The sequence below is a fragment of the Trichosurus vulpecula genome, chromosome 2, assembly GCF_011100635.1.
Source record: "Trichosurus vulpecula isolate mTriVul1 chromosome 2, mTriVul1.pri, whole genome shotgun sequence".
Taxonomy (NCBI): Eukaryota; Metazoa; Chordata; class Mammalia; order Diprotodontia; family Phalangeridae; genus Trichosurus; species Trichosurus vulpecula.
In genome coordinates, this window is record NC_050574.1 from 83,477,555 (window position 1) to 83,491,883 (window position 14,329).

At 37.0% G+C, this 14,329-nt stretch overlaps 1 protein-coding gene across 1 annotated transcript; it reads right to left on the reverse strand.

Moving 5' to 3' along the window:
• Nucleotides 1-203: 203 nt before the first annotated feature.
• On the reverse strand, nucleotides 204-1,181 carry LOC118836526 (olfactory receptor 52N4-like). Its single transcript, XM_036743785.1, has one exon. It carries the CDS (start codon nucleotides 1,179-1,181, stop codon nucleotides 204-206), a length of 978 nt encoding a protein of 325 aa, XP_036599680.1.
• Nucleotides 1,182-14,329: the final 13,148 nt, after the last annotated feature.

A 14,329-nucleotide genomic window follows, 5' to 3' on the forward strand; every position in this document is an offset into this window, starting at 1 on the left:
GGGCTGGATGAGTACGTTATAGCATAAACATTCAGAATGGACCAATGGATATACCCTTGGAAGGTTCAGGGCTGCAAAGTATTCTATGTGCTCTTTCACTGGACACATGGCACTATCCATGCCAAGCTTGGAGTTGAGAGATTATGGGTTTTAGGGTGGGTCATTCCTCTCACTTGTCAGAGATATTTTATTCCTTGGATTTTCTAGTGGATTTTTAAGGAAATACTATGAGATTTCTCCTTTGATCCTGAAAAGAGCCTTAAAACACACTCTCGGATTTGTTTTGTTTTCACACCATAGATAATAGGGTTCATGGTAGGGGGTAGGATCAGGTAAAGGTTGGATACAATGACATGAATAGAAGGGGGAATAGTATGGCTCCCAAATCGATGGGTTAGAAAGGAGAAGAAAGCAGGGGCATATGAAAAGACAATGGCACCAATGTGAGCTGTGCATGTCCCAAATGCTTTCTGTCGTGCATCAGCTGATGACAGGCTGACAACAGCCCGGAGAATCTTGGTGTAGGAGACTGTAATGCAGATGATGTCAAAACTTCCGATTAGGATGACAACTGTCACACCATAAATAGCATTGATCTTGATGTTGCCACATGAGACTTTGGCCACGGTCATGTGGTCACAATAAGTGTGGGGAATGGTGTTCCCATGACAGTAGGGCAGCTGCTTGATAAAGACAAGAATTGGGAAGACGATCATCACACCCCGAAATAAGTTCATGATCCCAGCCTTGGTGATGATGGAGTTGGTAAGAATGGTGGTATATCTCAAAGGATAACAGATGGCCACATAGCGGTCCAGAGCCATGAGCACAAGGACCCCAGATTCCATCACAGTGAATGTGTGGACAAAGAACATCTGTGCCAGACAGGCATTGAAGTTAATTACTTTGAGATTGAACCAGAAGATACAGAATGCATTGGGGAGAGTAGTGGTGCACATAACAATATCAGACAAAGAGAGCATGGCCAGGAAGTAGTACATAGGCCGATGCAGTGTATCCTCATAGCAGATGAGGTAGATAAGGCCACAGTTCCCTACCATGGCTACCACGTACATGGTGCAGAATGGAAGAGAGATCCAATCATGCATGTCCTCTAATCCTGGAATCCCATTTAGAATGAATGAGGGTGGTGTCAGAGTGGTTCTGTTGATGTCTTGCATTTTGGTAATGGGATAATAAATCTACAGCTTGCAGAGGTGGCGTTTTTCTAGAAAGGGAATGATAAATAGGAAATGTTATCATGGTCAGTAAGTTCATTTTATCTTTAGTTCTATTGAAAGTTATGAAATCCCAATAAATTTGTATAAGTTTAACATACTGGCACAAGAAAAGAGCTGTAACTAGGCAATGGTGATGGTGGTTTGCCTCCCAATGTGAAAATGTAGAGGGCACCCCATCAGTTTAGGAACACTTGAGCTTACAAACTGATTAGCATGAATAATTAGTTAAAATCAGAAACAATCAAATGGCTTGCATTCACCCAAAATGGTAGCTCCACTCCAGAAAAACTTCTCTACAGGCAATCCTACCATGCTGCCCCTCCACTTCATGAGGAGTTTTGGTTTCCCTGGTAAGGGCCTTAAAATGTCCTTGGATCTCTCCCACATCAACTTAATTTCTCCTAAGGCATAATTACTAGTTATACCTCTGCTCGGGATTGGGGAAGTTTGTGGATAGCTCTCAGGGAATCAGAGTCCTCTGAATGTGTGTAGAGAAAGAAGGGGAAAATTTCAATCCAGTGGAAGCATTTTTATGCAGCAGGGACAGAGAAGAAGCAGCAAATTTTATTTTGTCTTATTAAATCCTTTATGTCAATAGAACTTTGTATAGAAACAGCTATGACCCGAAGGAAAGAAACTGACTTATCATCATCCAGATATCGTAAATTATCCCCTGGATAAGAAAATATCGATCAGGATCAAGTGCATTGTGAGGCTCAAATGAGATAATGGATGTGAAGTATTTTGCAGATCTTAAAGTGCTATATAATTTAGTAGTAGTAGCAGCAGTAGCAGCAGCAGCAGCAGTAGCAGTAGTTAATATTGATAGCCTCCAGTCAATAGGTCTCCAGTCTGATGATGCTTTCTTTCTCCAAGCCTTTCTACTGCACCACTGCTGAGCTCAAGAACAATAAATCTTTAACAATCAGGCTCTTTAAAAAATATACGCACACTCACTTTTAAGTTCAATCTGTATTATTAACACTTTCTTAAGGCTAGGCAATAAAGAAAACAATAAATCAAGGTCTGATTTGTCTCATTTGCCAATTCCCAGCATGTAAAAGCCCACACTGAAAACACTTGTTAGAGCTGGCTCCAGCATATTCAGATCAGGATTCTCTCACGATATCTTTAATCAGTAGAATAGGTATAGCTAAAGGATAAGTACCTAGATACAAAAAAGTCATAACATGGAGCAGTGATCAAGTATTTGTAAAGAATGGTATTATAATTTTTTTGGAGGTAATCATGGTTATGTGACAGGTCCAGGATCACACAGCTAGTAAGTACTTGAGGCTGGATTTGAACTGAGTTCCTCCTGACTCCAGGACCAGTGCCCTATCCACTGCCCATCCAGCTGTCTGCAGCTTAGAAGTCTAATGTGAGAATGAGAACAAGAGAATCGTACAAGTGAGTGATTAAATGCAAGTAAATCTACAATGTCTGTGGCTCTTAGAATGTGTGGGTTTGCTTTTAAAGTGCATATTTGAGGAATAGGGAGTGTATGGACTAGTTCATATGTATAGTTCATGGGCTTATATTTCAAATATTTCAAATGGCTGGTAAAATTGCATCTTAGGGCTTAGATTCCTCCCCCACAAAGTAATTTCAGTATATGTGAAGAAAAAGTCCCCACATATGCTATACATGAATACTAAATTTTGGAGCCCGCTACAGTTTCCACATGGCAGTGGGGATGCCCTAGGGATGGGAACAAGGTAATACAAGAAAACATTAAGCATAAAAATGGATGAAAGAAGAATTTAGTATGAAGGATTCTGTAACAAATGCATCCAGGGGGGAATGTATAAAAAATCTAGTTCTTTCATATGCTATTGTCACTCTCCCCTGCCCTACACTGCAAGCACAATATCAATCAGTAAGAAACACAAACTCAAATTCGCTATAACATGTCAAATAATCCAAAAGTTTACGAAAACAAAAAGAGAATATGGAGATAGTCCTTTTCCTGACTCATCCTCTTCAAGCTTAAATAACAACTAGTGCTAGTATGACAAAGAACACTTTCTTGACCTTTGGGTTTGTGTTATTTAGTCAACTCAAATTGTTTCTCTTTGAACTATGTCCCAGCCTCCCCTTTGTATATCATAACCCAAGCATGGAATGGTATCCATCTAAATCCATTTACACTGCATACGTCCCAAAGAATACTAAACTCTAATACTTCAGATTATCTGTTTTCTCAGTAGTGTGAGTATGTTGTTCAATGATGCAGAACAAAATCAGCCTACATGAGTTCATCCTGTAAAACTCTTGTCTGTAAATCCTCCACAGGGTATCCACACAAGGTACTGGATGTTTTCTTCCAGTTATCCTGATGTGTAGATATCAGGTAAGCAAATGACTTGTCTGTCCATAGTTTTTCCATGGCTATTATGCTACTGATCCATTTTTTTCTGATGACCACATCATCGCAGCTTCTACACATATTTTTTCATTGTAAATGGATTATAGCCCACCCAGTACATTCTTCTCCATTGATCTGTGGTTAACCTTTAATTTTAATTACTCACTCTGGAATTCTATGACTCAATCATGCACATCCTTGGAAGAACAAGGATAGGAAGTGGACCTGTGATTTCATTGACATCGGGACCTTCCCAATCAAGAAGCTCATTCAACTGAATTTCAAATTAAAACAACTCTGAGGTACCACCTCACATCTATCAGATTGACTAATATGACAAAGAAACGATGGCTATTGGAGGTAATGTGAGAAAACTGGCACACTAATGCACTGTTGTTGGAGCTATGAACTGATCCAACCACTCTGGATAGCAATGCGGAACTTAGCCCAAAGGGCTATAAAACTATGCATAACCTTGGATCCAGCAATAACAGTTCTAGGTCTGTATCTCGAAGATGTCAAAAAAGGGGAAAAGGACCTATTGGTAAATATGTATATGTATGTGTGTGTGTATATATATATATATATATTTCTCAGCTCATTTTGTGGTGGCCAAGAAATGGAAACTGAAAGGACTCCCATTAATTGGGGAATGGTCAAGCAAGCTGTGGTATATGAGTGTGATGAATATTATTGTACTATAACAAAATATAAGAAAGGATGATTTCATAAAAACCTGGAAAGACTTCCATGAATTGATGTAAAGTGAAATGAAAAGAACAAAGAGAATGTTGTGCACAGTAGTGACAGCTTTGTACAATGAAGAACTTTGAATGACTTAGCTTGTCTCAGCAATTCAGTGATCCAAGAAAATCTCAAAGGACTAATGAGGAAGCATACTATCCAACACCAAAGAAAGAGCTGATGTTATTTGAATACAAGCTGATGCATGGTATTTTTCCACTTTCATTCTTTTTCTGTTATTCGAATGTTCTTGTTCAAAATGACTAATTACATGATTGCATATGTATAACCTATATTGCTTACCATCAAAGGCAGGGGTGAGGAGAGGGATATAATTTAGAATTCAAAACTTAAAAAAAAGAAGTTTCAAAATTGTTTTAACATGTTATTTCAGAAAAATAAAACATATTTAATTAAAATACCTCACTCAGGTATAACCACTGGTATAATGTCACAGTAAATGATTAAACTGACTTTCACTAAAAATTTTGGTACAGAATTTCTTCATAGTTAGCAAATACTTTAATGTGTAAATACTGGGCACAAACCACTGTTTGGGTGCAATGAGTGCAAGCCATTCTGCATGGCCTTGAAATACAGCATAGCTTGTATTAGTTTTCTTTTAAAAATGCTAACAAGGATCAAGAGGTTTTTGCAGACTCATCTTGTATATCAGACCAAGACAAACAACAAAAGGGATAATGGGAAGGATAGTGCTACAATGGGGGATGAAATAGGGGAAGGGAAAGTGTTATGAAAAAATTTACAAAATTTTGAATTTTTCTCACTGTTCTATATTTAATGCTGAATCAGGGTGCTAATGTTTCACTACCATCACCCAAATCATCGGTCTCTCCTCAGGATTAATGTAGCATAGCTGCTGATTTGGACAATGCATATGTGGCTTACTTCAAAATACAGAAAAACAGAATTTATTTTTTTCCTTTAAAGATTATATTTCCATCCATTCAGTGGAGACACCCAGTGGAAGCTGCTTAGTAGTTCTAAATTGAATATATATGCACCCATACACACACACACACACACACACATATATGTATATATATATATATATATCTACACACACACACATATATGCAAGTACACCTACATGCATTAACACACTATGCACATATACACCTATATCTATCTATATCTTTCCATCTATCTTTGATTTCATTTAACATTTGAAGTTTGAGATTTGAGTTCATAAACTGCTTTGAATCATTTGCCCAACTTTATTCCAGAATATGACATCTAAAAGCAAATATGGTATAAAAGTTATTTTAGCTTTTTTCTTACCCTAAATCAATGACTTTTACAGAGGATAAGTAATGTAAAATAAATTTTGTGGTTTTGATCATGAGTTCAGCACTTTAAATAGCAATATGTCTATACTACCAGTTGCATATCAAAACACTGGGGAAAAAAACAAGTCATCACCTTTCATTTTCAAACTTTTTTTAAAAAAATATTTTTTGGCAAGGTAATTGGGGTTAAGTGACTTGCCCAAGGTCACACAGCTAGTACTTGTGCTAAGTGTCTGAGGCTGGATTTGAACTCAGGTCCTCCGGACTCCAGGGCCGGTGCTCTACTCACTGTGCCACCTAGCTACCCCATTTTCAAACTTTAGAAGTTTTCTTGTGCCCATCCTCCATAACTTTTGCATATGCTCTTACCTCACTGTGATTGTTTACTCCTGGCTAAAATCACCCCAGAAGGATAATGCAAAAGTTTAAATCTATTTTTAGCTTGCAATGCTGACTGAACCAACTCTGTACCTGTTACTGTGAGCACCTGAAAAGAACTGGGGTTTGTGTTTCATTAGGTGGAACTTTTCCACAATGTCATTGTAGTTGATTGCCAGGAGAGAATAGAAAAATAGATCCATTATATGAAAGTCATCTCCCAGGTCCCAGGTGCAGACAGGATTCAATATCTCTCTGTTTCTCCCTGCCTCTCTGTCTGTCTCTCTGCCTCAGTCTTTCTCTGGATCTATATCTCTGTGTCTACATCTATTTGTCTACCTGTCCCTCTTTCTTGCTTTCTCTCTCTCTCATCTCTTCTCCTCCCACGTCTCCCTCATCTCACTTCCTTTCCATGCTGCCATCTTCTTCTTCCTCTTCCTCTTTTTCTTTACCTCTTTTTCCCAATTCAGAATTCAAGTGGAGCTCTTCAAAACACACATTTCTGAGACATTCAAATGCAAGCTTCTTTTCCTATTCTTTTCCATAGCATGTAGTTCTGCTGTCAAATTCAACTCTCCCTTTGTATTGGGATTATTTCAAATACTTGAAACTTCTGGGTGTGTAGAGATGTGGAGTTTAGATTCAGTCTGGCACGACTTCTTTGTGTTCTTCATTGAAATGACCTCAGAAAACATAAAGGTAACTATTTCTCCTCCTTCCAAAGTCTTGTCTCTAGGGTCTTCTTATCTTTGATTTTGTAAGGTCCCTCAGTTCTGTCCCATGGGGATGTTTCAGGACAGTGGAGGTTTTAGGTTCCATTGCGGAAAACATCCTCTATTAAAATGGGTGAGACTAAGAAATAAAGTCCTTTCATGATCTCAAGTCCTTACTAAAATATTATTTCTAATGATGAGATGATGGATTTAAAAAAACAAACATTTCAGAAATTGGCATGCTCTTAAATTCATTAGTCCACCAGAAAGCTATGATGCCTTATATACTTCACATTTCCTATTCAGTATTGTCTTCAAATACTCTGACTAAACCAAAAGGAATATAGCCCTTATTTTTCTACATCCACAAAACCAACAAGAGAGAAAATACAGAGAGATATGGCTTTGATAGAATTTTGCATTTTGACGACAAGCCACTATAGTCATCTCATAGTTTCTTCTTAAACTAATAATTTACAATTATGAAGTTATTCCTTTTGTATAACTATAAGCCCTGCTAGTACATTGGAACAGTATTTCCTGAATAAATACAATATCAAAATGAAAAATTATGGTATCATTCTCTTCTATTCTAAAAGAACTTTTATGGGAAGCACCAGAGTGATGGTAGTATTATTTGTGTCTTAAGGTTACTAGATGAGACAATGGATAAAAGATGGGACTTAGAATCAGGAAGACTTGAGATCAAAAACTGCTCTGAGACTTAGTATCTGTGTGATGATGGGCAAGCCATTTATCTTCTCTAGTCTCAGCTTTTTCATCTGTAAAATGGGGATGATAATTACAACTATCATACTAGATTGTTGTGAGGATCAGTTGAGTTAATATATGTAAAGCATGTATTTTGTAATTTTTAAAACATTATTTAAATGACAGCAATTATTAATAACTACCTAGCCAGAAGGAGGGAGAAGGTGAAAAGCAGTAGCTGAAGAATAATAGGATTTTAGAGTTGGAAGGAACTAGAAAGGCCATTTAGTCAATATGAAAAAGAGCATCCTCTACAACATATACAAGGGCTATATCTCGTACATTTATCAGTGCTTCCTATCTCCTGAACCATTCCACATTTGTATACCTCTGATTTTAGGAAATCTTCTCTTACATCAAGATTAAACCTGACTCTGAAATTTTAGTCCATTACTTCTAGTTCTGCCCTCTTGGATTAAGAAAATGTTGAATCCTTCTTCCACGTGTCAGCTCAGTACAAATGTTTAAAAAAAGCTATCATATGCTCACTCAGTCTCTTCTATGAGATAACACACACACACACATACACACACACACACACACACACACACATGCGCGCGCGTGTGCGCATGTGTGTGTGTACCTTCTTCAACCAATGGTGGCATTGAGAGCTGAGTTCAACATTCCGTATGTGTTCTATGAAGAGCAAAGAGGCAAGAATAATTATAAAATTATCCTAGAAACTAAGCCTTTCTTAACGTAGCCTATAATCACATTGACTTTTTTTGGCTGGTGAGGTACACTTTTGAATCAAATTGAACTTCCATTACACCAGAACTACCCCTAAATCCTTTTCCTACATAAATTCATGTATGTTTTATATGTATACACATATATTTGTATAAGTGTATTTAAATATATTTGTATATGTATGTATATATATCTATTCTTCTCCCATCTTGAAATTGTAATGGGTTTTTGAAAACCTAAATGAAATACTTTGTTTATTTCTATTAAATCAATTTTATTATGTTTAATCTAATGCCTTAGCTTATCCTAGTATTTTTGTATCTTGACTCCATCACTAATGAGTTAGGTGTATCTCCTCATAATGCAACATCTGAAAATTTGAAAAGGATATGACTTGTACCTTTATCCAAGTGCGATAAGACTATTAAGCAGAGCATTATGGAGCATTATTCCCAGGGCCATGCAACCAGAAACTTCGTTTGGAAGTGGCATAGAATGAGTGATGGATATTTGTGAGGTCATCACTCTACCAGTTCTGAATTATTTAAATATATTATGACATACCCTACAATTTTCCCTTCTTCAATAAGAATATCAGGAAAAGAATGTTCCCAGATAGAGAAATAATCACAATGACAGAAAGGGGAAAATCAAAGGAACCCACAGAAAGTAATTTTGGCAGAAAAACGATAACTACATATTTGCTCATCAGCCTGGTGTTCCTGTGCTCAATGCTTGCTTGAAGATCAGATGAGAAAAATAACATCAACATCACAGGTCTTTCAGAAAAATATGAATTGTGTCTTTTAAGAAATCATACCAGAATCCTGCCCAGAAATATTGGAAACAAATAGCAAAATATAACTCTAGAAAACCTATGGTATACCAACACAAATGCAAGGTTCATCAAACACATCCCAATCAAACATCCCAATTACAGCATGAAACAATAAATTAGCAAGCACATGAGAAAGAAAGAAATCACATTCCAAGGACAATCAATCATAATAGTATGGGATTCTTTACAAGATACAATGAATATAACACCCCTCTCCTCCTTGGGCTCATTTCTCCAACACCCATACTCATAGTGTGGATTCCCAGATTTTCTACCCCAATTATTCTATAGATAACCCTGAGTTGATTGCCACTCTCAGGAACAGCACTCTTCCCAGGGCATATAAGCTATGAATCTGCTGTCATGATTGTCTTTGGCATTGGAGAATGCCACTCACCTTTTTTATTAAAATGCTAGCATTATTAATAAAATAACTAATTACCCCTCAATTATGTCTCTCAAACCTTTTAAACATCTCAGGCTCCATAGATAAGTAACTTTCTAGAGTCTACTTTGCTCCATCATAAGAGAATCACCATCCCTCAAGTTCCAAGTGCCTTATCTGACAGTCTTTCTACATCTTTCTTCAGGGACTTCTTCTGTCATTGGCCACTACCATTTTGATGGACTGTGATATCAATTTCAGTCACCAGTGGAACCTCTGAAGGGATCCCTGGATTGAACATCAAGATCTACCAAACTCATAAAGTAGTTTCCTAGAAAATTCCATTTCAGGACACTCATTCACCTAAAAGCAGGAAAGAACAAATACAAAAGAAACAGAAGCACTCATGAACACATAGTGGCTAGATGGAGGAAAGCAGCTGGCTACTTAGAAAACCCTAGATAATCGCCAAAAGCCCTCATTGACATAATTGATAGATTCAGGAAAGTAGTAGGATATAAAATAAACCCACAAAATTTATAAGGAAGAAACAATGATAAAAATTACATTCAAAAGAACTACAAAATCCATAAACATCATGGAACTAATTTCACTAGACATGTGAAAGATATATATTACAAGTAAAAATTATTTTTTATAGAAGTGGTGGAAGATAACTCAATGGAGAGACAGTTTCTGGTCATGGTTGAGCTATGGCAACATAATATAATCAATTTTACCATTTAAGTTAGTGGACAGGTTTACTGCTGTATCTGTCGATTTACCATGTATATATTTGATAGAAATAGAAAAAAAATAAAATTCAGTTGAAGTGGAAAATGTCTAGTTTCTTAAAATACAGCAAAAGGAAGAAATAAAAATGAAGGCAGAGACATTACTGGCTATTTTAAACAATGATATGAAACACAAAGCTATTTGGTACTAGTTAAACACACACACACACACACACACACACATACACACATACACTCAGAATAGACATGTAGCCTGACTTGAAAAGATTGTGCCATTTCAAAAAAATAGAAAAGAATAGAAGGAGACACCTTTTGTAACCATATCTAAGAGTTCTAAGAGTTCTTCTTGCATATCAAGTGTGGAACTAGAATCTAGAAGAGCTGAATTCAAATCTTGCCTTGGACATTGACTAGCTGTATGACTCTGTCTCAGTTTCCTCATAGGTAAAATGAAGATTATAGCACCTACCTCCCAGGGTGGTTGTGAAGATGAAATGAGAAACTATTTATGAAGTGCTTTGCAAACTGTAAAAGTGCTACAGAAGCTATAGCTATTTTTTATTTTTTTCATTCTTTCTTAAATATTTATTGATTTTTTTTTGCTTACATAGCCTATATATTCTCATATGTCTCTCCATCTTCCCCTACCTGAGAACTACCTCTTATAGCAGAAGGGGAAAAAAATGGAAAAGAAAAAGAGCTGAGCAAAATAAATATGACAACCAAATCATCATTACATTTATCATTCCACACACAAACTTCACCTCTGCAGAGAATCTTTTTCTTGCAGCCAAATTTTGTCATAAATATATAGCATTCAATTGTGATTTGTTGTTATCATTATTCTATTTACATTATTGTACTCATTACATGTATTCCTTTCCCAGTTCTTACTTCACAATGGATTAATTTACATATGCATTCCTGAGTATCTAAGAAGTCATCATATTCATTTTTTTTCCTCACAAGACAAAAACATTCCATTACATTCCTTTAAAGAGGTGGAATTGTTAACACAAACAAGGGTGCAAGTGATCATACAAGGCAAAATAGAAGATTATAGTTAAACCAAATTTAAAATTTTGATGTTTTCCCTCTTAAGGACAAAGTGCATGTGGTTTGGAGTAAGAAGTGGGGCTGAATTTCATCTATCCTTTTTAATGGCTCTGTAACTGATAACCATACTTTTATTGATGTAGGTACTGTTTTCCTTTCTATAAAATGTTAAAGAGCATCTGCGCTACATAAATCACAAAGTTCTTTTGATGGAAGAACATTTTTTAAAATTAGGAGCATGAAATGTCTTCATCTTCACCGCCAGCACCTTCATCACCACCACTACCACCCACCAGCACCAACATCATCACCACCACTATTATGTATTATGTGTACCATCAGAGATAATCTTTTAAGAAACTGTGGATCTCATTAAGGATTTCCTATAGAATTCTGGGGAAATTAGCATGTCTCTTATAGACAGTTGTATCTGAAGAACCTCATGAAGATTAAAGATTCCATTTGGATATTGCATGAGCGGCAAAAACTTAGGTGTTCATCTCTAATTGGTCTCACTTGATATTGATAGTCCTATGATAATGGAGCTAAACCATATTTGAGATGATATAGTATTAACATGAACTAGTGTCCATAGAATGTGGAAAGTTTCGGAGAGAGGGAAGCTTCCAAGTAGCTCTTCAGTGGAGGATTTCATGAAATCCAAGGATAGAATTGGATTGTGATAGTTATCAGTAAAGGAATCATCATTGTCATTATCATCATCATCATCATCTTCACCATCACCAAAATCACAGCTGAGTGATCCCTGTGTTCTCACTCAGATACATTGTAAACCTTCCCAGGCCTCCAGAGTGCTCTGTGGACCCCCTTCCTTTGGATTTGTTTGCTTATGGGCCCAGTCCCAGCACTCAATAGAAGCCCACCCTGGTGTCAGGGGCTGAATCATAGTTGTATCTCCTTTCACATGTGGATCCCCAGAAAAGGCATCACAAGATTAAGACTTTCTGATCAGTGCTCAAAACCAAAACTCTAGAATCCTAAATAATGGGAATTAAATCTCTGCTTTATTCTAGGTGCATCATCTTTGCTCAGTGTCTCTCAGCTATTTTCATAGTCATTGATTCTCTCTCTGGACTTCTTCATCTCAGAGTCACCTGCTGATCATCTCATTCTCTCTGTGTTAGGGTAAAGTGAGGAGACTGACATTTCTTTTAGTACATATTCACCTAGTTAAATTAGAATGACTCCAGCTAAAGTTAAATCTATTCTTTTAACTGCTTGAATCTTGAGCTGATTCAGCATTCATTGTCCCTAAAAATTACATGACTAAGGTTAGAAATTACTATAGCTCTCATTTAACTCCCTTGTGTTTAGGGAAAAAACTGCAAAAAACAAAAATTAAAAGCGCAAGAGTTATGAGAACATTGGGCTATGAAAGCCCTTTCATTCCCCAAATCTCAACTAAAGTGAAGATGAAGAGGAACATTTATTCTCTGCCTTTGTAACCCAAATTATTATTATTAATTTCTTATTTATATCTGCTGAAAGAAAGGAAGAAAAAAAAACCTGGCTTAGGTACTTTGACTATCAGAAAAACTTCAGTCTCACCACACACAGAAAAGTTAAAAAAGACTGAATTCTTGGTGACCAGATTCTATGTACACTGAGGCATTTCTGGATGTTGGGTTAAAATAAACAAGAAAGACAAATCAAGCTAATGTAAGACCAGATAGAGCAGTGACATCAACACCAAGAGAGAAAAAAAAAACAGTGAGGAGGGAATAAAACTTCTTTATTTTAAGAAGCCTTTTTGACTCTCTGTAAAGACTGAGGGAAATAAGTTTCCTAGATAGTTTAATGAAAATAAAGTATATCTGATTTTTTTGGTACCTTCAAAGAATGAATGTGGTGGCGATTCACTGACTGTGTGTATTGCAATCTACACAACTGACAAATTGTAAACACTTAATAAATTCTTCTTTTCCTTCCTTCTTTCCTTGTACAGGTATGCACTGTGGATGTGTGTGGATGAATGCACATCTATATGTATGTTTATGTAAGTTAGGAAGGATGTGACTTCAGAGTGAATTAGAACCTTAGGAGGCTAATAAATTAAAGCTGAAAAATGAGAATTTTGTGGCCATTGATGATCTGTCCTAATTTTTCTCTCCTTGGCTTCAAACATCCCACAGACATGCTAAGCTTTGGTAGTATTCCCTTGACACCTGACATCTATGAAAGAGCAGGACAGACATACCTAAGAAACCCACACCTGGAAAAGATGGATGGGAGGGAATGGGGGGGGGGTGGGAAATCGGGGAAGTAAATACAAACAGTCCAATGGAGAACAATGACCTCATTCCAGATAGGAAGAGCTAGACTAGTTGAATTCTCACTGATAGCATTTCTGTTGTTTCATGTTGTAGGTGATCTAGAGTATAGTCCTGACTCTCTACCCATAAGTTTCTGAGTGACCTTGGGCAAGTCATTTAGCTTCTTCATCTATAAAATGAGACCACTCAATAGACTCTAAGAATGTGTTCAGCTCTGTTATTCTTTGACTAATGATTTTGCAACCACATTGGATGATTCCCATCAGAAAATTTCTGCTGGTAGAGACAGTAAAGAAATTGAAGCCGTGGAGCATAGATGACTGGTAGGAGAGCAGAGGAGTGGACTTCTCGGAGATGTAGCAGTAGAAGCATGAAGTTGAAATCCAGGTGAAGATTATATGGATCAAAGGAGAAAGGTAGATATCTAGAGCTCATGTCCGGAGAAATAGGCAAACTGTATACAATTATTCAAATAAATGATGTCACAGTTCAGTGTATGAGAGCGAGTCCCTCTGTAAAGCAATGACACCAACGACTGAGGGTAATCTGGGGTAGAGATGGGGAACCTACCCTATGTGTTCTTTCCTAGAAAGGAAAGAGAGGTAGGGGAGTGAGCCCTTGGACAATGATTATGACCTGGGTTTGCTGGAACGGCCTAGCTGGCTCTTGGGAAGGTGTTTCTTACTCATATCAAAATTTGATCTTACTCATTGCTTTCCCTGAGCTTTTGGAAGTGTCTCCTCTTAGGGATGTTGATGTCTAGTTATCTAACCACCTCCCTCCACG

What these genes read in the sequence shown, in the direction of transcription:
- LOC118836526 (XM_036743785.1), bottom strand. Translation starts at nt 1,181, where the DNA reads ATGCAAGACATCAACAGAACCACTCTGACACCACCCTCATTCATTCTA.